Source organism: Esox lucius, chromosome 2, assembly GCF_011004845.1.
Source record: "Esox lucius isolate fEsoLuc1 chromosome 2, fEsoLuc1.pri, whole genome shotgun sequence".
Classification (NCBI taxonomy): domain Eukaryota; kingdom Metazoa; phylum Chordata; class Actinopteri; order Esociformes; family Esocidae; genus Esox; species Esox lucius.
In genome coordinates, this window is record NC_047570.1 from 27,406,327 (window position 1) to 27,432,074 (window position 25,748).

Genomic DNA, 25,748 nt, shown 5'->3' on the forward strand with positions numbered 1-25,748 from the left:
AGTTTATTATAGAACCTTACTTTGTAGTGAAGAGCTGGGATGAGGTTATTGCACTAAATTCTAAACATCTAAAGATCACTGGTTCCTCTGTTATTGTATATGTCACTATCATTACCCAGGTGTGTTTCGTAGCTTTTGATTCATCGTTAGAAACTAGGGGATTGGTCAATCCCCTGATCTAAACATCAAAGCCCTGGCTGACTCCACATACTGAAAGAAGGGAGATGGTGGGACCTTTACGTGACTCTAGAACCAGAAGACATTACCTCTTCCAGGTACTCATCTCCCTCTGGGGTCAATAACTCTTTCACTTTCTGTGTTTGTTATTTAGGTCCACAGTTTATCGCCACACATAGCTGGCCTCTGCTTCAAGGCACCCCTTCAGACAGTTTAAATGGTCTCTAATGACGTGGGCACCTGTGTGAGGGGGGGTTCTGGCCTGCCAAGCCTGGCTCCCACTCATCTGCTCAAGTCAATGGGTGGTCGTAAACGTCTGATTAAGCTCTGTCCGTGGTTGTGGTTTTTCTGCGTGTATATGTGCACGTTTTGACTCTTCATGTGTCGTCCCTTCAGAAAGTGTTCACATGCTGGTTCAGTTTAATTATTGTTTTGCCATAAAAAGGTTATTTACATGTAAAAAAAGAACATGCATCTCAACATTTGACAATGTAGAGTGCCTTAAGAAGAGATTCAGACCCCTTCACTTTCTGCACCTTTTTTGTGTTATATACTTAATTTATTGTTGATTAAATAAAACTTTTTTTAGAAATGTGTGCCAATTCATAGAAAAATAAAACAACAGAAATATCCCATAAACATAAGTATTCAAACCATTAATTCAGTACTTTGCTGGAAGTGCCTTTGGCAGTAAAAACCGTTTTGTGTCTTGTTGGCTATGCCTCTACCAGCTTTGCACACCTGGATTTGGGCAGTTTCTCCCATTCTTTCTTGTAGATCCTTTCAAGCTCTGTCAGATTGGATGGGGAGTGTCGGTGAAATGTGATCTTCAGGTGTCACCACAGATGTTCAGTAGGGTTCAAGTCTAGGCTTTGGCTGGGACACTGAAGAACATTAACAGACTTGTTCCTAAGCCACTCCAATGTTTTCTTATGCTTCAGGTTTCTTGTACTTCAGGTTGTTGTAGCACTGAAATATTAATCTTCGCTAAATAGTTGTCCTTCTGGTAGGTTCTCCCATCTCTCCATAGAAACTGTTAAAAGTGGCCCTTGGCTTCACACCCCTTCACATCCCTACATTTTGTTGAGTTACAGACTTTATTTATAACTGATATACATTTTATATTATATTTTGATATCGTTCTTATATATATACAGTTTCTCACAAAAGTGAGTACACCCGTCACATTTGGACATTTTCACTAAGGGGTGTACTCACTTTTGTTGCCAGTGGTTTAGACATTAATGGCTGTAGGTTGAGTTATTTTGAGGGGAGAGCAAATTTACACTGTAATACAAGCTGTACACTCACTTATTTACATTGTAGCAAAGTGTCATTTCTTCAGTGCTGTCACTGTTCATTTTTAATAAAATATTGTTATTAAACCTTTATTCATACAGAGAAGTCAGCTGAGACACAGGTCTCTTATGCAAAAGAAAGCCAGGTCTTTTTTTTATTAAATTTTTTACAGCTGAGCCCTGTTTACCACAATAAAATATATAAAAATGGAAATATATACTAAAAAAGGATCACAATTAACAATAAAATGTTAATATAATTCATGAAAATATAATGTCCCTATAGGCACTAAAACTTCAAGGGAAATCCGAATGGCATTCCATGAGTGTGGGGTGTAGTATTCAAAAGCAGTACTACCCAATTCTGACTTTGCTGTGGTGATTCCAAGCCCATCCAGTCCTGAAAGCATTTTAGATTTTTCTTTTCCCATCTGATTGTCGAGGTTAAATTGTTGGGAAGTATCTCAGACAGCCTTAATAAAAAACATCAACCACTTTCTGGCCCTTCTAGAGGTCAGGGAGTCCCAGACAACTAACTTATATAATAGACAGTGATCTGTGTAAAAATCCACACCAATGATAAAACACAGGGCTGAAAGATATACTGCATCCAAATGTTTATTTTCTATTTGTTTGAAGTCAGACTGCAATTTGTGTAATAAAAAGGAGCTGAAGCATATACAGTGATAAACCATTAGTAACACACTACGCCGTCATGGATTAAAATCCTGCAGCACACGCAAGGTCCCCCTGCTCAAGCCACCGCATGTCCAGGCCCGTCTGAAGTTTGCCAATGACCATCTGGATGATCCAGAGGAGGAATGGGAGAAGGTCATGTGGTCTGATGAGGCAAAAATAGAGCTTTTTGGTCTAAACTCCACTCCCCATGTTTGGAGGAAGAAGAAGGATGAGTACAACTCCAAGAACACCATCCCAACTGTGAAGCATGGAGGTGGAAACATCATTCTTTGGGGATGCTTTTCTGCAAAGGGGACAGGAGGACTGCACTGTATTGAGGGGAGGATGGATGGGGCCATGTATCGTGAGATCTTGTGGAACTCCTTTGTTAACAATAAGTAATTCTGACTTAATCAGATCAGTTTCAATAACCTGGGTTCTATCATTGATCACTTGATTACTTTGAAACCAAATACAAGCATCCTTGGTGAAGACTGGGCTTATTTTTCCCCCCTCAAAGATTTCAGTTAGTTTTTTAATTGAATTGTTCGTTATAGGTCACATCAAAGGTGTAAAAAGTTCTGACATGATTTATCTTTGTCTCATTCTTTTACATCACAAGAACCTGGCATTTTAACAGGGGTGTGTAGATTTTTTATATCCACCGTACATCGCTGCTTTGGATAGTCCTGGGTATTCCTCTGCAACAGAATTCAGCAAGTGTGGTTCCGACAAACATAGCCATGGCCAGACCAAATGCGCCATTGCAGATTCCAATGAACAAGTGTGTTATAATGCAAAGAAGTATAGCACTATGCATACCCTCTGTGGATGTATCGCATTTGGTGTGTTGCATGCGTTGATTTTTTCCTACTCGTGCACCCGAAACTGTCAATTTATAAATAAGTTATGCATCTAATATCATCCAAAAAGCATTGAAAGAACAGAATTTAGTGAATATGTTTGTAAATATATTAAATATTATTTGTAAAAAGTATGGCCTACATAATTATAATTGTAATGACTAAAACAAACACAAAGCTGCCAAATTCACTGCTTTATTCACACTCAAACTGCCTAGCCACTCCTAAGTAAACGACTTGACTTGCCGTCTGAAGGACGTCCCTAGCCATCTCTGCACTGGGCTAGGGCCATAGTCAGGACAGGACGGAAGGTGGTACCTCTAGCCACCTCCGATCCTTTTGGTCTCCCCAGTCGGAGGCAGGTGTTGATCGCTGCCTCCAATTGGGGACCCTATTTATGTTCCCTGTGTAGCCACACCCGGTGAGGTTCATTTGGGTTTTGGCTCTCCTTTGGATACCCCATGGAAAGACAGCGGCGATTGTTTTTGTCTTCACTTTTTGTTGATTAAAACATGGATTACACCCTCCATTTTGACTCTGCGCCTGTGTTGTACCGCAAACAAATTTGTGACCCCAGGACACTTCGGAGTTGTGATTGCTGCCAAAGGCCTTCTATAAATTACTGAATAAAGGGTATGAATAATTATTTTCTATTTTATTATTTTTTAGTATTTTAGTATTAGTATTTCAGTTTTTTTTATATTTCTTTTTAAATCAATACATATCTATTAAAATGTGATTTCACTTTGTCAGTATTGGGTATTATTGAGTATGATGGCAACAAAATGACACAATGTGGAGAAAGTGAAGGGGCCTGAATATGTTCCGAAGCCACTGTGACAGCGTGCACATGGATTGCAGTGTGTTTAAGACTAAGTGTTGTCGTGTTTAAATGGCCTTCTGTAAATAATCAACTCAGCACTGCACTTCTGTGTCTCTGCGCTGTTGTTTTGTCTCTGCTTACCTTTGCTTAGCTGGTCTTTACAGCAGAACAGTGCAGGAAGTACACTGGCCGCAGGCATGACAGACCTGCGTGAGTAAAACTCTTTAACTTCTTTACCTCTCTCAATTTCTTTAGCTTACTGCCTGCCTCTCTTCCCCCACTCTCCCTTTCTTATCCTGTTTTTGTGTCCCTCTTCGTCTCTTCCCTCTATCTCTTGATGTCTCTGTCCCTTCCCATTCCTTTTCAGTACAGTTCTTCTCCTCTTTTGCTTTCCTCTGCCTTTCTCTTTGCGCAGTCCCTGTGCTAGGTTCAGCCTGTGGGTCAAACATTGGTCTTTAAAACCTAAACTTTTCTGCTAAACGACTTGGCTCATTGTTGAAGCTGCCAGGGCAAGTAGAGCCTGAGTGGGCCGGGTGATTGAGATGGTTAGCTAGAAATACAGTAACGCTACGCAAGTAGGAACACACTAATTATTACTAATTATTTCATTTATATCGTGCTCTTCATGGACTCAAAGTCGCTTTACAAAAAGGTTACAGAAACAAACAGAGTGGGATTGGACATGGCTATGGGTTGGTGATTTTGATTAGCTTTTGTAGGGCACTAGAATAGCTTTGATAGGGCAAATCTTTAACCAAACCCCAAACATAGCCTGCTTCTTTCTAGGATAGATGTCTGACTCCGAGTGGAACACGTCTCGACTAAACCGTGTAGTGTATGCCCCAAATGGAACAATATTTCATATGAATATATAGTGTGATATTTTTGGTCCATGGCCCACAAGGAATTTCTGATTTTCTAAATATTCAGTCAAATCTTCAACTAAAACATTTATATTAAATAAAGTGAGTGCGTGAATAGCACATTTGCACACAATAACCTGGTGCCACCTTTAGCTGCAAAGGTTGGACCCAGTGCTACTCTTGATCTGTCTCTTACATTACCATTGAGGTGTTTTGGTCACTTTTTGTTGCCGATCTGCTTTAACTCAGAAACCGCTTGGGTTATTGAACTACTCTATAAAAGGTCTGGCAACATCTCAATTAGTTGAGCTCTGATATTCTAGGTGATTGTAAAATATTATATTTTTGCGTTTCAGCTATTCCTATGTGGACTTGCTTGTGTTTTTAGAATATTATCTTGCTACATGACCCAGATGCACTTAAGCTTCATCTCATATATGGGTGACCTGCCATCCTCCTTCAGAAATCATATTACTGAATTCATGGCAAAGCATTTTAAAGTGTCACCCTACCACCACAATGCTTGACCATTAACATGGGGTCAGTAATATACAATGTAACTCTTCCAATCTACTCTCCAATTGCCTTCTCTCTACCTTCTATTCCTTTCTATCAGCTGATAAACCTACTTTCTATCACTAAAATTTTAAGCATCTTCCGATTACACCAATTCTGAACCCTAACCCCTCATTTTCCCTCCCTATGGATGAATTTGTCAACCACATGGAAAAAGAAGGTTGATAACCCACACCTCATTTACTTAGCTTATTGGCTCTACTGGTTGACATCTCTGCTTGGATGTTGGCTCACCACCCCAAGCTGAACCACAACAAAATGGAGTTGTTCTTCCTTTCAACAAAGGTCTGTCCACTCCAAGACCTCTCTATCATGGTAGACAACACCACTGTGTCCCTTTCTCAGGCCATCTTTGGTCTCTTGTTCATCCTGCCCCTACAAGAGGCAAGCTCCCCTTAGCCCACTCAGTGCTCTCTTCTCTTTCTTGGCACCCAAATTGTGGAACAAGATTCCTTTTGAAGCAAGGACAGCATGGTCCCTGCCCATTTAAAAAATAGAATTGTCTATAAACCCTACCTTTTTAAAGAAATCCACAGCTCATTGTTCGTAAAAAATTTGGGGACTCTTGGAATTCTACAGAATTTGTAGGTCATCAGAAATTCTGTCGGTCAGTTGTAACTCCAGATTAAGATAGGGTTAGGGGAAATCATGTGAAACCTGGTCACATCGTCATTGATTATAGATGTTTACAGTTCTTTAGTTGAACAGTGTGCCACTTACCCTAAAATTCCAGTGCAACGTCATAACTATTCACATGACACAAAACGCCGCTAGAACCGGGTGGATTGTAATTATTTGTTGTTCAGATCTAAAAGTGAAGCAAATGTTAATCCAAAACTGTGCCTCATTTGAATGTTTAGTTTTCACTACTGCTTGAAAATCTGTTTTTTATTGTGGTCTATGCCGCCCTAAACAAAATGACTATTTTATATGACTTTGCAGAATAACCCAGCTGGGTTAATTTGCTTCTGTTCTCCTTGTGTGATTTTAACATACACACTGAATAATTTCATCATCAACATGTTCCCATACATAATCGGGGTCACATTTTGCGTTGATTCTTCCCTTCTCGAGTGGGAATGAATGGTCTGACCACAGTTTATTGCTTGGGCTTAGCTGACCGCAAGGTCCCCTTGACGGCAGCCCCCATTCCAATGCCAGACATAAAAATAGACTGAGATGCTTCTGGAACCTAAAATCAATCCCCCTGCTCATTTGCAGAAGCATTATTTGATGTTCAGTTACTCCCTACATCTTCTGCCTTATTTTAAATAGCAGTTAAGACAATATAATCAGAGACTGTACACACTTTTTGTTCCACTCAGAGGTGCTCACCATGGAGATGGTCAATATTCAAGAGAAGTTTGCCTTCGAAACGCTCTGCACCATTGTTTAAAAGCAGTCTAGTTTCTATGTAAGCTGATACTGGAGAGAATATTGGAGAAAGCAAACCAAGTTGTGCATGCACACTGTATAGTAGCCATACTATACAACTCTCTTGTCAAATAGTGAAGGGTACCTAAGAATACGTTTTATGTCCTACACACATTAGTTCACCAAAGAACTCACTGGACCTGTTTCTAATGCACTCACAGTATCTAACTTCAGTCCAACGACAACCAGCATCATACTGTAAATGACTGTTTGGTCAGGTGCTATGCCCGATTCCCCCGAAAACAACCCAAAACTCTAAGAATTACAGATCAATTTCCAACCTGATCTTTTTTCAAAGGTGGTTGAACCTGTGTTTGAAATGTGCAGAACAGCACAGACAGCCCCGTTAAGAGTAACAAATTACTTGTGGGTGGCAGAACATAATTTGACAAAGTGAATTAAGAAATAATCATCAGACATGTTAATTAAATAACTTATTTGGACTCTCTGTTCCAGGGATCTTACTGACAGACATTAATTTGTTATTTGACAATAACAAATCCAACCCTGCCACAGTCACAAACTGTCTCACAGGGCTCTGTTTTGGTATTTTATTCATTGTAAATGGTTGGGGGGAAATACACAACTGTACTAAACCAAAAACAACGGGACGAGTGGAAAATAAAAACCTGCCAAAAACAAAGATTGAGAATCTTTGTCTTTTTGCTTTATATAGGATTTAGTTTCTTTGTTTTAAATAAGGCACCAACAACACTGTGGCGAACAAGTGTTCTTCACCTGAACAAATGAACAAACATTGTCGGGGTTTAACTCCTGCCAATTAAACATTATAGCTCTTTTGTACAAACAAAAAAACACAAATCACTGAGCCACTGCTGACAGAGTAAACTACTGGGCTTACATGAATGGAGGCTCAAAGATCAAGTAATTAACTGTCCACATAGGTTGGGTCCCAAGGCCTTAAAAGGACGTGTTTCAGCAGTGCATAATAATTGGAGCAATAAACACGTTTTTCTGTTAAGATGACTCTCTGGGTCATCGGCTGCTTTGTTCTTTCTCCAGCTGCTCCACTTGCCCGTGAGTTAGCCTTTCTCTCTCCTCGATGGTCTCCTCAAACTGTGTTTGTGAAAGCCCGGCCTGGCATGTTTTTCAGGGCAGAGAAACAACAGTAGTTGACAGAAACAGGTGTATATTGTCCTGTGCCTGTTCTCACCAGCCAGGCCGTGGTTGTCCGGAGGGTCCAGAAAGTCCTCCGGCAGCCCAAATGTGTACACCGTCTACAGGATGTAACGTGGTTAGGATCAGGTCATTCATATCCACTGTGTATTGTGAGAAGCTTGTGCATGCTCTGTTAACTTCTCAACATGCCTGCTGCTCTGCACTGCTGACAGGTAACTCAATAAGGCTCCCATCTCAACTCCAGATGATCCAGAATCAGCTGCCTGAGAATCAGAATCAGCTGCCTCAGGTCTCATAGGTGACCCTCAGGTCTTCTCTATCTATAATGCACGGCACTGTCAAAGAAGCAGCTTTAATTTCCTAATTTAAAAGACAACTTTAGGACATATCAACATGAGGCTAGTTTTCACTATATAGCTACTCTGTGACATCTTTCTCCACACAGACACCTCACACAAACGTACGCACAGACACACACACACGCGCACACAAACACGCGGATGCGCCTTCTTCCAGGAATGCTTTTAGAGAGAAGTGCGATGGCAGTGTGTGTGTTTTTGCTTCACCCTGTTTTCTTGCGATATGAGCAGGCTTACTCTGTATGGGCGGTTGATGTTTAAGGTCACTTATTCTTAGCCCAGTTTTGGACTGTTTAGTTCTAGCTCTTGCTTTCTAAATTCCATCCAAATTGGTGGTGAGCTTTGATAAGGGATGGAGCCAACAACATTAGCCATGCGCTATAAATAACAGACCGGCTAACAGACACATACATGCACCCGCACACAAAATATCACAAGAGATCCAACTCCATATTTGAGGATTCGGTTAGAAATCCAATGAAGGTGCCTGGTTACAGAACAACGTTATGACTTAAGAGGTGTAACTCAAGTAACAGGAAGTTGATTGAAGATGTAACGTGACTCACCTTGAAATAACCGTTTCCTGTAACGGGGATAGAACCCTCTGGAACAGTAGCCGTGGAGGGGACACAGCAGCACGGAGACGCCCCTCTGTCACCCCCACTCTCACACACCCAGACTGCCCCACTGCAGACAAGCTCTTTTAAGCGTCTCTTAGCCACAGTAACACGACGCAGAGTGACAGTGGTTTCGGGGTGGTCGCAGATCCGAAGTCAGGGTGTAAGGTGTTTCAGGGGAACCTGTTTCAGGGAAAGGCTTAGTGAGGTGGAAACAGGACCATCCAGGTAGACGTGTGAGTTGTGTACTGCTGTAATGGGTTTAGTTAGTGGCTGGGGCAGAATGTGAACAGGCGCTGTGTCTCTCTCTGGGGTCGTCTCAAATGAAACACTACCCCATATATAGTGCTCTACTTTTGACCAGGGCCTGTAACTCTGTGGTTAAAAGTAGTTCTCTATTTAGGGAATAGGGTGCAATTTGGGATGCGGGCTGTGTCTAGGGAAAACTCTGATCCACTTTAATAAAGCAACAGCTGCTGGGGATCAGGTCTGCTCGCTGGAGCTGGAAACACTGCCTTTCTTGCTTAGACAAACACACTCTACTTTAATGGACTTAAGGGTAAGAGAGAGAGAGACAGATTGAGATAGGGAGCTGGAGCTGGCAGGCAGTGTTTTTGGAGTTTTAGGGTTACAAACCTCTCCTTCATCTGTGGCTTTTACAATTTAACTGAACAAACGCCGGAAACCCATAAAACAGCTGAGTTAGAGTAGGTGTGTATGTGTTATCCAGGTTTATGCATACATGCTCCCACAAAGACAGTAAAACCTGAAGAAGAAAAAGGGGATTTCCAGCTTAGGGGTTTGGCATCACGTGACAGGTGATGCCATTTTCTATTTGAGTTAGGTTTAGGGTTAAGAGTTAGGTTTTGGGTTAAAATAAGGCTTAGTTTATGGTTAGGTTTGATACTAGGCTAGTTATTATTACAGTTTTGTGTGTATGTGTTTGCCAGACCAGGAGATGAACTTTGAAGTGCTGGTGTCTAGTGCCAGCAAACTCAGTCTCAGCCTCCCAGAGAAGCAGAAGAGCGAACGCATCACCAGTGCTGACTCCAGGATGAACTGTGAGAGAGAGGTAACACATACACTCGCATCATTTATGATTGTGTGTGCAGTGTTTTTGTCTTGTCTAATGTGTTCTAGTCCCGCTACATGGGAGCAAGTCCAAAGTTCATGTGTTTTCTGATTATGTGTGCAGTGTTTCAGTCATGTGTGATTTGTTCCAGCTCCAACATGTCCCTTTCAAGCTGTGTGGTCAGAGTCCTCTGGTGTCTCGCTACATTCAGCTCTACGGCATCCCTAGTCCCACTGGGTCACATACACACACGATTACATGGAGTGAGATCACCAACCTGCCATATCCTTACACACACGCTCACACACTACAATCATGTATACACCCACACGAACGCATAAAGGCACCGGCGCAAACACCCACATTGATATTGACTACACCCATCCACACAAACACACACACACACACACACACACACATATGCACACACATAATGAACACACTTGAACAGACAGACACACTCCAGCATTCTTGCACACAGCTAGTTGACTGTATTCATGCTGAGAACAACATGTAAAAAACATCCTCATAAACATGCCAATAAAACATGCATGGATTATGTGTACTGTACTGGACTGGAGTGGAGTTAATGGACCACTTAATGACCCTGGCACAGGAGACAAAGGGGAGAAGTGGAGGGCTAGGGGCTGGGGTACGGGGAATGCAGTTCAAAGTAAACTGATCTCATCTGCTTCTACTCACAATCAATCACGTTTATTTTATAAAGCCTTTTTTACATGTGCAATTTTCACAAAGTGCTTGTAGGGATACCTGACATAATAGCCCCCCAAAGAGAAAGCGAGAAGATGTTGAAGCACAGTGGCTAGGAGTCCATGGAGAGGTAGGAACCAAGGATGAAACCTAGAAAGGAACCAGGCTCCTGGATGCAAGTCTTGGGAGCTGTGCCAGGTGGATATTGTAAGAGTTCTGTTAACGTCACATTTGTTCGTCAAAATATTCAGTTGTTCAGAAGACCAGTGGGTCGAAAATATTCCTACCCCCTGCAGTAATTGTAAAAGTCAGTCGGCTTTTCATACTGAATTGTTAGGAGGTTCAGAGAAAAATGAAAAAGCAAAAATTCTGAATGTTAAAATCTGTTATATCATAGTTTACGTATGTAGGGAACCTGATAGGTAGAATAATGATATGATAATGGCAGTTGTGTCGAACGTAAATGAAATGGAACTTAGTCTAACAGAGGTTAGATTGAAATAATTAGTAATGAAAAAGGGACAGTAGTGGTATTCCTTGACCGTGTGATACTCCATCCCAACCCACCTACCAAGACATGGTGACTGATGTAGAAGAGGGGATTCGCAGACAAAAACAGCAATACAACATGTAAGAGACCCATGCAAAACAAGCACACCTACAGCGCTGTGAAAAAGTAGCCCTGCCGATTTTGGACACTGTCCATAGGACAACAGGTGGTTCCATCTGGTTTGGTACACTTGAGGCTATGAGATGGGAGCCGTAATGAACGGGGGTCAAGACCAGGTATTGAATTCCACAGTAAGAACCTCTTACGGTGGTGGTATCATGATGTTTTTGGGGGATTCTTTGCTGCCCCAGGTCCTAAATCACTGGACACCATGGAAGAAACCATAACCTTGTCTGTAGATCTTATCTTCATTTTGTGAGACATGGTTTGATATTGGATATTGGACACCAGCCACTTTATATTGCAAAATAACCCTAAATGCATTGCTCCTTCAATAAGCTGTCTTACCGCAGTTTTACACAATGAAAACGTTTTAATGAAGCATTTCTGCTCTGTTCTACCTTATCAGTGCTGTCTAAGACATTTCAACAGCCCTGAACAATGAAACATTTTAATGAAGCATTTCTGCTCTGTTCTACCTTATCAGTGCAGTCTCAAAAATGTCAACTGCCCTGAACAATGAAAACATTTTAATGAAGCATTTCTGCTCTGTTCTACCTTATCAGTGCAGTCTCAGAAATCTCAACAGCCCTGAACAATGAAACATTTTAATGAAGCATTTCTGCTCTGTTCTACCTTATCAGTGCAGTCTCAGAAATGTCAACAGCCCTGAACAATGAAACATTTTAATGAAGCATTTCTGCTCTGTTCTACCTTATCAGTGCAGTCTCAAAAATGTCAACTGCCCTGAACAATGAAAACATTTAATGAAGCATTTCTGGTCTGTTCTACCTTATCAGTGCAGTCTCAGAAATCTCAACAGCCCTGAACAATGAAACATTTTAATGAAGCATTTCTGCTCTGTTCTACCTTATCAGTGCAGTCTCAGAAATGTCAACTGCCCTGAACAATGAAACATTTTAATGAAGCATTTCTGCTCTGTTCTACCTTATCAGTGCAGTCTCAGAAATCTCAACAGCCCTGAACAGTGAAACATTTAATGAAGCATTTCTGCTCTGTTCTACCTTATCAGTGCAGTCTCAGACATCTCAACAGCCCTGAACAATGAAAACATTTTAATGAAGCATTTCTGCTCTGTTCTACCTTATCAGTGCAATCTCAGACATTTCAACTGCCCTGAACCGTGAAACATTTAATGAAGCATTTCTGCTCTCTTCCACCTTATCAGTGCAGTCTCAGACATCTCAAAAGCCCTGAACAATGAAAATGTTTTAATAAAGCATTTCTGCTCTGTTCTACCTCATCAGTGCAGTCTCAGACATCTCAACAGCCCTGAACAGTCAGCTGTCCCACAGCAACTTTTAAGATGTAACAATTCATCATTCGGTTCTGCATTCTAAAGGCCACACAAACAAATTAAAATAATTCTGTTTACGTTTATTTGTGTTTACTCCAATATTTTGTATGTTCGTTCAAATGAACAAATGAACACTTGCTGCACAGAAAAATTGCTTTAATGCATTGCAATTTATTGAGACCCCTTCACTTTTTTCTCATTTTCAGCTAAATTTAGCATTTCATCTACTCAAAATACCTCAGGATGACAAAGGATTTTTTTTTTGGGAAATGTGTGCAAATGTACTGAAAATAAAAACTGTATTTCTTACAGCTACGCTCTACTCCATCTCCATCCCTATAGGATGTGCCAGCAGACTAAACAGGAGATCGCTGACATCCATCAAGACAGACTTCTCCATGACATGGAACTAAACAGGTGGGAAATCAAACTGAGATTCTTGTCAGTTTGCCAAAAACGAATTTATGACTGAAATGCCACTTTCGTTAGTTTTCTTTATGTCCTGAGTGAAGGAAGAGATTTCAAGCAACCCCGTCAAGCTGAAGATGGCCAGCGAGAGAATAATTATTAAAAGTGTAACTGTATTCTACACTGTATAGTTACATAAGGGCTGTGCTATAACCCACATTTGTTGCATAAACTAAGCAACAGTGATTTTTGAGAACACTAACATCATGTGTAATATAGTGTCTTTCGTCTTGGGGATTAGGTGTTTGACCGTGTGTTTTGCTGTGTTCAGGACCAACCTCTTTATGCCAGCGAACCAATAGGGAACTATTGGAAAGAGTCAGCAGAGGTGAAGAACACAGAGACCAACCCCTCTGAATTTCCAGACAACAGAAAGACAGCTGAACAGTGATTACGAGACATTGGACTGTCTCTCTCTAGAGAAAATTATGTCAGTTTATTGTGCTAGATCACTTCTATTTTTTTTACAGTAGATTTAATTCTATTAAATTCTATTAAATCTATTACATTTGTTATAGTAGTTTTTAAGTCATTCTTTTATATGTTTTGCAGTAGTTTTTCTATTATTTCCCGCTAGTCAGTTCCCTTTCTCAGCAGCAAAACACAGCATCTGTCTGTCTATGTTTGCTTCCATGTGTGTGTGTGTGTGGGTGTGCGTGTGAGTCTGTGTGTGTGTGTGGGTGGGTTTGTGTGTGCGTGTGTGGGTGGGTGTGTTTGCATTCATGCAAATGTGTGTGGGGCCAGAGCAAAACCAGTGTGTTTTATGACAGGTTCACACCGTGCCTGAGGGAAGTCATCAAGCCTCTTTACAGGAACACATTATTTCAAAGAGAGTCACAGCGGAGGAGAGGCAGAAAATGACTGTTTTTCACAGCTGAAACACAGAATGTGTAAAAACACTGGTTTGTGACATGTTGTGTTAAGAATGTGAACTGTCTCTGTCCTGTATTCTGAGGAGTTCAGCCGTTTTTTTCTGCTTCTTTCCACAGGATGTGTTGTCTGCCCGGTAAGAAATCAATAACTATGTTTTGACAAGTTTATACTCCCCAGTGTTTTCTGTTTATGTTTCAGAATCCCTAGAACACACATACACACACACCTCAGAAGTCAAATGACTGACAACCAAACATATTTTACATTCACCCACAAAGACACCCACAGCCCAAATCACACTGGTATTTAGATGTGGATTTGAGTCATCTCTCACATTCTGTTTAGAAATATAGGTGTGATTGATGAGCTCAATTCTGGATTCCTATTGAACTAGTTTGGCCGTTTAGTATGATTTATTTCATACTGTATACACTTTACCACTCCTCTTTGTCAAGGGTTTGAAGCATTTTTCACCAGACTGTATGACTGTATGAGTGGTTGTATGGTGGGGCCTGTGTGTGTGTGAGATTTTGTATTTGTGTTCTTCACTACTGATTGAGTAAAAGACCTGTCTCCATCTCTCATCCCCCCTCAAAATAAGATACGCTATTTCTTGACACTCCCCCACTCCCTCAACCAACCCGTCCCTTACATTCTCCCCCCTCCCCGTTCCTGCATCCCCTGGCTGAAAACGTGTGAGGGTCTGTTGGGGTCAGAGATTACACCCTTGAAGTGTTTCATTAACAGTTTTAAGACCTGGCATGTCAAGCCTGCCTAAGAAACGGGAAGCTGTGTGAACGTGTGTGTGGACTGATCTGAGGTTAGATAGAATCCTCTGGGGGAAAACATTTGAGAAGCCTGTCTGCAGGCCTGAGGAAATACATTTAGTCTGTCTGTTTCATAAAGCAGGGTTAGTGTGGTGACACGAATAAACAACCTGTTGTAAAGCACAACAACCAAGTCATGACTTCAACAACATATATGTTATTTCACGGTCAGAAAACATTCAGCAGCTCTACATGTTCAGCAGATACATTTCCATGAAAACGTATACATATATATCTTTAAAAGTATTGCTGTCGCTACAGTAGCTCCCAAATAAAAATGTCCCTGACCTTTTATTTCTGCTGTTAGAGTGGGTCACGAGGAGGCGCCCCTCTACTCTGAGCATGGGCCTGGTCAAACAGGGGGCACTAGAGGTGGAATAGGGTTCTGTTTGGGATGCATTATTGTCAGCATGGGCCTGGTCAAATGGGGGGCACTAGAGGTAGAATAGGTTTCTGTTTGGGATGCATTTTTGTCAGGATGGGCCTGGTCAAATGGAGGGCACTAGAATTAGAATAGGGTTCTGTTTGGGATGCATTATTGTCAGCATGGGCCTGGTCAAATGGAGGGCACTAGAGGTGGAATAGGGTTCTGTTTGGGATGCATTATTGTCAGCATGGGCCTGGTCAAATGGAGGGCACTAGAATTGGAATAGTGTTCTGTTTTGGGATGCAGTATTGTCAGCATGGGCCTGGTCAAATGGAGGGCACTAGAATTGGAATAGTGTTCTGTTTTGGGATGCAGTATTGTCAGCATGGGCCTGGTCAAATGGAGGGCACTAGAGGTGGAATAGGGTTCTGTTTGGGATGCATTATTGTCAGCATGGGCCTGGTCAAATGGAGGGCACTAGAGGTAGAGTAGGGTTCTGTTTGGGATGCATTATTGTCAGCATGGGCCTGGTCAAATGGAGGGCACTAGAGGTAGAGTAGGGTTCTGTTTGGGATGCATTATTGTCAGCAGGCTCTTCCTATTATGGCCCCTAGCAGGACACTCACCACCAGAAGATGACAAGATGGAGAGATGAAAACACAGTAAACAAATGGAGGAATAACATGCTTCTCCCAAATCCTCCCCAAAGAGCGAAAGAGTGGATGTGTTTGTGAGGTGTGTGGCTGTCTGTGTGTGTGTGTTTGTGAGTGTGTATAATGATGTGTATGTGTGTGTGTGTGTGAGGGGCCATTGCTAAATGTGCTTTCACTCAGTCCATATCTGGAGTTGCGTGAGAGGTTTCCATATCTCACACAGTCTTGTAAATCACAGGCGAACAGTAGTAACTCAGGGAACCAACCCTGAGAAGGCCTGGTTACAATTACCCCTGACTGGCTGTGCCAAGACTGGGCTGAGGCTAGGACCACCCCTCAGACATACACACGCCACGCAAACAGGCATACACATGAACACATGACACGCTAGGTGCACACATCACACGTGCCCGTTTGAATGAGAGGTACGGACACATCACCTCACAGAGTTGGAACACCACACACACTGTGTTTTGGACAAATATTGCAGATAAGCGTGGTTATCTTGTTGGTTTGTACTGGAAAGTAGTAATATGAAATTTGGAACACTCAAGAGTGCTTCTAGATACTCTTAGATTATTTCATAAGAGGATTTTTCTCCACTGAACAAATGACAGACGTGAACACGTGGTTTTGTTTAGGACTTTTGTTCGTTTGACATTTGGCAGTGTGAAACAAACTGGACCAAATTAAAGCATAATAAATAATCAAACTCTGATATGAACTATAACTCAGAAATTAAGATGATCAAAGCTACCCAGCTGTCATGAAACAACTTCATTATGACTGTTATTTTACCCTGTGTTATGGTCCATGTTGAGGTGATGTGTCACAATGTGCTGTAGTGTTGAGGTGCTGTGTCATAATGGGCAGTGTTGAGGTGCTGTGTCACGATGTGCTGTTGTGTTGAGGTGCTGTGTCATGACGCGCTGTGGTGTTGAGGTGCTGTGTCATGATGGGCATTGGTGTTGAGGTGCTATGTCATGATGGGCAGTGGTGTTGAGGTGCTATGTCACAGTGTGCTGTAGTGTTGAGGTGCTGTGTCATGGGCCGTGGTGTTGAGGTGCTATGTCACAGTGTGCTGTAGTGTTGAGGTGCTGTGTCATGATGGGCAGTGGTGTTGAGGTGCTATGTCACAGTGTGCTGTAGTGTTGAGGTGCTGTGTCATAATGGGCAGTGGTGTTGAGGTGCTATGTCACAGTGTGCTGTTGTGTTGAGGTGCTGTGTCATGACGCTCTGTGGTGTTGAGGTGCTATGTCACAGTGTGCTGTAGTGTTGAGGTGCTGTGTAATGATGGGCAGTGGTGTTGAGGTGCTATATCACAATGTGCTGTAGTGTTGAGGTGCTGTGTCATGATGTGCTATGGTGTTGAGGTGCTGTTTCATGATGGGCTGTAGTGTTGAGGTGCAGTGTTACAATGTGCTGTCATGTTAAGATGATGTATCATGACGTGCTGTAATGTTGAGATCTTGTGTCACGATTTGCTGTTGTGTTGAGGTGATGTGTTATGATGTACTATGGTGTTGAGGTGCTATCTCATGTGTCAAGAAAAGAAAGGAGTAGAGATGGAGATGAAGAAGAGAGATAAAGGAGTGGTGATGCGGAGAGATGGAGGTGATAAGGAGAGATGAAGGAGGTGAAGAGAGATGGAGGTGATGATGAGAGATGGAGGTGATGAGGAGAGATGAAGGAGGTGAAGAGAGATGGAGGTGATGATGAGAGATGGAGGTGATGAGAAAAAATAGGAGAGGAATAAAGGAGAAGGTTCCTTTCTAAAGACTTCTCTGGGTGGGTTATAGAAAGGATATCGTGCGAGAGAAGAGGAGCTGAGACTAACAGACCTTCAGCAGGCCAGTCTTCTTCTTAGACATTTCAATTATAACCAGACTCCCCTGTCTCACACACACACCTCCCTGTCACTCACACAAAAGGGCATCCTCATTCAATGATGTAATGCCACGTGAGTGTTCGGAAGAGCGCACCATCATAGTCTTCTGACACGCCACTGCGTGCTGTAGGAAACAAGGCGCAGACAGACCCCTCTCACACACACACACACACACACACGGTACACAAGCATGCACATCAGCTCATACACACGCACAAATACATAGACATCACAGTGGAGTCACGCATACCCCATTCTCATGGCTCTGAGCTAGGTGCTGACTGATTGCTTGAAAGCATAAGCCAATGATAGTGAGTTTCAAAGACAATTCATTGTTTGTTTTAGCTCTCTTCCTACTTGTTTGCTTGGGTCTTTTGTTGGTAACTAGAAAAGGACATTTTACTGAAATAAATATGTCTGTGCCCGCTATGTCTCAAGTATTTATGGTTGTAGATGATTAGCATAGCTGGCGGTGGCTGTAGGAATGGTAATAATAGGGTTTTCATTGGTAATATCCCACTGAGCAAAGAATGTTAAAAAGATGTCTTTCTGGTTGAAAATAAATATTTGAAGTTAGGGCCGTTCTGTTGGTCTCCCTGATGGGTGTTGAAGTGGTGTTGAAGGCCCTGTCTGGGGCACTATTCCTTATGGTCTAAAGATCAATGACCCAGGCCAGTGAGATGACATTGTCCTTTGTCGGGTGCCATCTTTTTTTTTATATATAGGATGTTAGGTGGGTGTTTGGGGTTTTGTCCAAAAAGCTCTGTCCTATCTGACCACACATCCTTTTCACACCTTTTCCCACATATTGGTCACTCTTTTCCCTTTAGATTGTAGATTTTGAGTAACTGCTTCTTTTTTGACACCCTTTATTGCCACGCTGCATTTTTATACAGAGCTTCCAGCCGCTATGCTCTGTCACCACCTCAAAGTAATAGTTGGTCTCTCTGTGGCTTCTCTCACAAGGCTCCTTGTTTGAGCATTGCGTTTCGTTTTCCTGGCACCACCTGGGTGCTGTGATGCAGTTTCCACTTCCTGATTATTGATCCAACTGTGCTCACTGGGATACCTAAATATTTGGGTATAAATTCATACCATTTTCCAAATCTATGTATTTTTATCCAGAAAATCTTACAGTGACTTCAATGGTTCACATGTGGAGGCCTGTAGACATTTTTACATTTTAGTCATTTAGCAGACGCTCTTATCCAGAGCGAATTACAATAAGTGCATTCCTCTTAAGGTGTCTTGGAAAACCAACATCTGACAATCATAGTAAGTACACTTTCTTTCATCAAAGCCATTAGTTGGCAAAGTCAGTGCCAGAGAAATCAAAGTTAAGTGCTTTTTCTTTTCTTAGGGTGGTGGGGGTGGGGGTGGGGGGGGGGTATAGTACAGCACAGGGGTTGAATACTTATGCAACCAACATATTTCAGTTTTAGATTTTTCCAACCTAAAACCAATGTCACCGTACAATAATATTATAAAATATCAAACTGAACAACATTTAAATTTACCATTTGTGATTCAGTCAAATGAGAGAATTTGTCGTGGCTTCAAACCATATTTAAGTGGCTCTGCTCCAATTGAAGTTCATGGCCATGAAAAGCAGTTGTCACAAAGTGCTTTTACAAAAAACCCAGCCTTAAACCCCAAGGAGCAAACAATAGTGTTGAATTTCAGTGGCTAGGAAAAACCCCCTAAGAAGGCCGAAATTTTGGAAGAAACCTAGAGAGGACCCAGGCTGAGAAGGGTGACCAGTCCTCTTCTGGCTGTGCCAGGGGGACATATTAAGAGTACAAATAGTAATAATTAAATAAATGCATGTGGGCATGAGTCCAGAATCTATTTAAACCTGAGTCCAGGTCGGAAGCATGACCAGATGGACAAGGACAGGGACAACACGGGGGAGGGGAAGGTGTCAGCACAGTGGCAGCTGAAATCGTCAGGTATCATCTTGATCTGCAATACAACCAGGAGGACTTTGGACAGGTCAGCAACAGGTCTTTCAAGCCAGGTACTCCTCAGGTGTGGGTCAGGACCTCATGTTTAAAACAGCAGGAGACAGGGAAAATTTTGATAATGCGTTCCGTATATCTACAAGGATTTATAGTGGAGAAGGAGAACTGACCCTACTCCCCCAGCACAATAATATAGCGGCGTAAGACCTTGGGGCTAAAAGCATTGCATATTGGTAGGTCCAGGGTGATTAGTGTGATACAAAGCCAGATCTCCTGTGCTGGGTACCAACGTCTCAGCAGTTAGGCTAAGGTCAGCCCGGATATTAAGCACAGCGCTGGGCAACCTCTCGATGCATGGGTCAGCTCAACCTCGCTACCTAATAGGCTAGTGCTTGGAGCAGTAGGAAGGAGTCTAGACTAGATGGATTGGAAGATCTTAGAGAGCAGCCACAGAAGGGGTGTTTCCCTTGTAACCGGTCGAGAGGAGAATTAACTATTATTATCTGGAACAGAAAGAACAGATGTTCACGGGGAGGAAAAGGACTATCTTCAAAACCATTAGATCATGAAATGAGATCATGTTGTAATAATCATCCCATGACACTAATCATGACAGATCATCTCTAATTGACCTATAACACACACACACACATACACACACCCAGACACACACACACACACACAAACTCACCCAGACACACACACAAACTCACACAGACACACACACACACACACAAACTCACATGCTCTTACATAGTCTGTCTCTCTCTCTCTCTCACACACACACACACACACACTTTCTTCTATTATTCAGACACACGCTCACAATGAAGGATCTTTATTTTGCTACGCTCCATTTGAAATATCACCAAAAACGAAAGAGATGTAAGAAATGGTGTTAATCAGGTCATCCGCCTGCTGCTTCACATACTGTCACAAATCTGGCCTTAGATCAGATCTGACATGTGGGCGTGTGTCTCAGATCTTTTGAAAGTTCCAGGAATTTTGCAATCCTACCCACACACACACACCTGCTGCATGGGTTGGATACAGTCTACGTTCTGCTATTCACTGTATGGAAAGTGTGGAACTGTTTGTTTTTGCGCACATTCATTGTCTCGCTCATCCTGGCTGAGATACCAGATCAATAAGGTCCTATTGAGAAGTGCCCGTTGCCCTGATCCTAGGGGGTGGTAGTTGGAGGTGCATCGGAATGGCATTTAGTGTCTTTGCTTGCTTCTTCACAGTTATCAATTTCTTACACCAAATGAAACCACTGTACTTTCACCAAAAAGTCTCTCACCTCTAAAGAATGTGCTCTCCAGAATGCAGTGTATGGCACATCTTCCATGTGAGGATCAGCTGCCCGTTTGGTTTCTCATTATCTCAGTGATAATGTAGCAGCAGTGGTTTTACACGTCACTACAAGTCACTATACTAAGCATTAGTATTATTAGAAATGAGCTGACGTGGTCAAATTACATGAAATGCCGTAGCCTGTTCAGGAACAATGCATTAATTCACAATGAAAAAACAATATTTAATAATTTTCCTAAATGTTCAATTCACAAATTGAAAAATAAATATTTTTCGCATTGACTAGCCTACATTTCAGAAGCAGTTGCCTTATTCCACCACTTGGCACTGTGCGTACCCATGGTCATGGCTTTTAAATGGACAAAAATGTTCAAGCAAATGTTGATGCATCCTGCAATTTGTATAGAATTTCACCCATGGTGTACACACACTTGATAAACGACACCAACGATGGGTGTGTTACACCATTTGAATCAAGCAGATAATAATCCAACATCATAACACTTTGAAGGCAAAAGTATTTTTTGTCTCTCTCGCCTTGCTGCAACCACCTGTATGTTACACATCATGGCTGGTGCCAGTTAAGACATAACGCTAATGAAGGCCAGATTGTATGGTGGGGTTTGGTGTGGGGCTAGGAGGGGGTTGGTGAGAGTGAAGGAGGTAGGAAGGAAAAGATGGAGAGGTTGATATGGGGGGAGGGTTAGAGGGAGAGAAAAAGCGATGGCGAGAGGAAGAAGGGAGGGAATCTCAACTGTACACAACAAGTAATTAACCAGCCCATCTGCTCGCAGCTCGCATGCTAAGCACTCATTTACTAACTCTGGCATTTGTGTGTTTCAGTCTTGCTGGGCTGCTGCAGGGACGTGTGTGTCTGCTGGATGTCATCATAACCACAGAAATCAGGGGCTGATGGTATCTCAACCGGTCTCTCCCTGTTCACATCCCCAGCCTGAGTCACTAGAACCCAGGGTCTCCTCTGACCACACACACACACACACACGCGTGCACACACACAGCATCCGTGTTCTCATTGGTAGGTAAACATGTCCAGATTGGTGGAATGGGGTGAAATCCCACCATGGTGGGAACCCTTCCCAGAACCATTTGTAAGCCCTATATCCTACGCCCCCGGCCTGCACATGCACACACACGCACACGCGTGCCCTCTCTGTCTCCGCCACCTCCTAACTCTTTACAGATTGTAAAGGCAGTGTTTCTATATTAGGTTACGCTGGTGGAGTTCTCTCTAACTCGACCCTGCTCTACTGAGGTCAGCGCTGGGAAACAGCATCAGACACAACTAGAAATAGATTCTCATTCAGAACAGAGGTCACAGATTTAGACAGAAGTGATCAGCACCCTCATCAGACACAGACACACACAAAAAGTTGACCCTGTATGACACACACAAAAACAAACAACCCACCCCTAAACACACGTTTAATGACCCCAGCCCATCTCTCTCTCTGTTAGCCAAGTGGATTGTAGAATGTAAAACAGCTCAGATGTGTATAATGAGGATAAGAATGGGAAACGTCTTAATGACCTTCAATTGACATTCTACACCGAAAACGGGACTGGAATGATTGTAGGTTCTTCTGGATAAAAGTGTCCACTGAATGATTAATATGCAAATATCCTTGATTCCTTGTTCCTCTATAACTAGCAGAGAACATTGCTGCGTGATTCTCTACTAGTGCTGGCACCCAGCCAGATATCAGTTTACCACGTTCACGGTAAAATCTGAGCCATATGCTTCAACTACATCTCTAATGGATTCTAAGTTGTGTAATAATATTTGTTTTATTACATTTAGCACGAACCTTACACTAACCAGTTCCTGGCAACTGACTGGAGTGTGTAAAAATGTCTGCACGCAAATCATCATTTAAGCATCAGTCCCAGCCATTCACCCCAGGCTCATTCCCAATCTTTATACCTGAGCCCCAGCCCTATACTGTAGCACTAGCTCAGCCCTATACTGCAGCCATAGCCCAGGCCTATACTGTAGCCCTAGCCCAGCCCTTTACTACAGCCCTGGCAGAGCCCCACAGTGCAGCACTAGTCAAGTGCCAACCCTATACCGCAACCCTTGCCCAGCCCCAGACCTATAGTGCAGCCCTAGCCAGGCCTTATACTGCTGCCATAGGCTTAGGCCGAACCCTATTATATAGCCCAGCCTCAACCCTATTCTGAAGCCCATGAACCTCCATAAAAACCAGCCTCTACCCTAATCACAGCCCTTTATATACAGTGGATATAAAAAGTCTACCCCCTGTTAAAATGCCAGGTTCTTGTTATGTAAAAGAATTAGACAAAGATAAATCATGTCATAACTTTTTACACCTTTAATATGACCTGTAACGTGATCAATTCAATTGAAAAATCAATCAATCAAATGTATTAATAAAGCCCTTTTTACAACAGCAGTTGTCGCAAAGTGCTTTACAGAGACACCCGGACTTAAACCCCAAGGAGCAAACAACAGTAGTGTTGAATTTCAGTGGCTAGGAAAAACTCCCTAAGAAGGCCGAATTTTAGGAAGAAACCTAGAGAGGACCCAGGCTCAGAGGGGTGACCAGTCCTCTTCTGGCTGTGCCGGGTGAGATATTAAGAGTCCAATTGGAATAATTAATACATTTCTCTGGGCTAAATCCAGAGGCTATTTGATTTTAGACTAGGTCGGTAGTATGACCAGGTGGACAAGGACAGGGACAGCAACGGGCCCCCCAAACCAGGTAATCCGCAGGTGTGGACCAGGACCTAATCTCCTCCTAAAATTTTAAACTGGAGGAAACTGAGAAAAGTTAGATGTGCATTCCTCATATCCCCCAGCACAATAATATAGCAGCGTAACACCTTGGAACTGAGACGGGGGGGGTCCGGCGACACTGTGGCCCTACCCGGGGGAGGCCCCAGACAGGGCCCAACAGGCAGGAAATCAGTCCACCCACATTGCCAGGCATCAACCAAAGGGACACCCACCAACCGCAATCCCCCTGAATGAGGGCCGAGTATTGCCAGCAGCGTACAGCCCAATTGCACAAGTGCGCAACAGAGAGTCAACAACAAGCCAGTGACTTTTCCCCCGAAAGGCATTGGAGGGAGGGCAGCCCAGTGGCGACGAGAGCCCACCTGGCAAGACAGCAAGGGCGAACAGTATCTAGCCTACTGGTCACCTTCACGCCCCCGGGCCAGGCTATACCTAATTATAAACCATGCTGTAGAGATGAGTTTTTAGTAGACACTTGAAAGTCTAACAAACTGAAATCTTTAAAGGGGGAAAAATACAAAATTATAAACTCAATAACCTGGTTGCATAAGTGTGCACACCCTTAAACTAATACTTTGTTGAACGACCTTTTGATTTTATTACAGCACTCAGCCTTTTTGGGTAGGAGTCTATTATCATTGCAAATCTTGACATGGCAATATTTGCCCCCTCTTCTTTGCAAAAGCGCTGCAAATCTGTCAAATTGCGAGGACATCTCCTGTGCACAGCCCTCTTCACATCACCCAACAGATGTTCAATTGGATTCAGGTCTGAGCTATGGCTGTACCATTCCAAAACGTTTATCTCCTTCTGGTGAAGCCATGCTTTTGTGGATTTGGATGTGTGCTTTGTGTTGTTGTCGTGCTGAAAGGTGAACTTCATCTTCAGCTTTCTAACGGACACCTGAAGGTTTTGTGCCAAAATTGCCTGGTGTTTGGAACTGTTTATAATTCCCTCCACCCTGACTAAGGCCCCGGTTCCAGCTAAAGAAAAACAGCCTCAAAGCATGATGCTGCCACCACCATGCTTCACTGTGGGTATGGTGTTCTTTGGGTGATGTTGTTTGGCAGTGTTATTTTTGCTCCAAACATACCTTTTGGAATTATGTCCAAAAGGTTCAAGCTTGGTTTCATCTGACCATGACCTTGCCACCCTACCCCATAGCCCATTCATATGAAAAATACAGGACATTGTTGTCACATGTAGCACATAGCCAGTACTTGCCAGAAATTCCTGCAGTTCCTTTAATATTGCTGTAGGCCTCTTGGAAGCCTCCCTGACCAGTTTTCTTCTCGTCTTTTCAATAATTTTGCAGGGACGTCCAGTTCTTGGTAATGTCTCTGTTGTGCCATATTTTCTCCACTTGATGATGACTGTCTTCACTGTGTTCCATGGTATATCTAATGCTTTGGAAATGATTTTGTGCCCTTCTCCTGACTGATATCTTTCAACAATGAGATCCCTCTGATGCTTTGGAAGCTCTCTGCGGACCATGGCTTTTGCTCTGAGATGCAACTAAGAAAATGTCAGGAAAATCCTACTAGAACAGCTGAACTTTATTTGTGATTAATCAGAGTCACTTTAAATGATGGCAGGTGTGAAATGACTTCTATTTAACATGAGTTTGAATGTGATTGGTTAATTCTGAACACAGCCACATCCCCAGTTATAAGAGGGTGTGCACAATTATGCAACCAGGTTATTGTAAGGTTTTTATTAAAATAAATTCCCCCTCGAAGATTTCAGTTTGTTTTTCAATTGAATTGTTCACATTATAGGTCACATTAAAACTCTCATTCTTTTGCATCACAAAAACCTGGCATTTTCACAGGGGTGTTTAGGCTTTTTATATCCACTGTATGTATCATCCAACACTAATCACAGCACTATATCTATGTAGATGTATAGATATATTTCACACAAACCGAATTGTTACCCTTTATATAACCTAGAGAACCTAATCACAACCCTTATAAAAAGAGCATCCCAGAGAGGATGAGTCTTTCAGAAGTAAAGATG

General features: G+C 42.5%; 1 protein-coding gene across 4 annotated transcripts in view; it reads left to right on the forward strand.

The window, feature by feature from the left end:
* Nucleotides 1–23,365, forward strand: part of LOC109616637 (protein FAM227B) — a 54,873-nt gene extending 31,508 nt beyond the window's left edge. The window contains exons 10-14 of one of the 4 annotated variants that reach the window (XM_020053798.3): nucleotides 9,779–9,900; nucleotides 10,052–10,182; nucleotides 11,164–11,241; nucleotides 12,912–13,016; nucleotides 21,797–23,365. In XM_020053798.3, the coding sequence (XP_019909357.2) occupies nucleotides 9,779–9,900; nucleotides 10,052–10,182; nucleotides 11,164–11,241; nucleotides 12,912–13,016; nucleotides 21,797–21,866 (506 nt within the window). In that variant the 3' untranslated portion in view covers nucleotides 21,867–23,365. Of the gene's footprint in view, nucleotides 1–9,778; nucleotides 9,901–10,051; nucleotides 10,183–11,163; nucleotides 11,242–12,911; nucleotides 13,017–13,338; nucleotides 13,526–21,796 lie in introns of those variants that run through there. The other 3 variants (XM_020053800.3, XM_020053802.2, XM_020053805.2) reach the window with 3 other exon arrangements.
* Nucleotides 23,366–25,748: the final 2,383 nt, after the last annotated feature.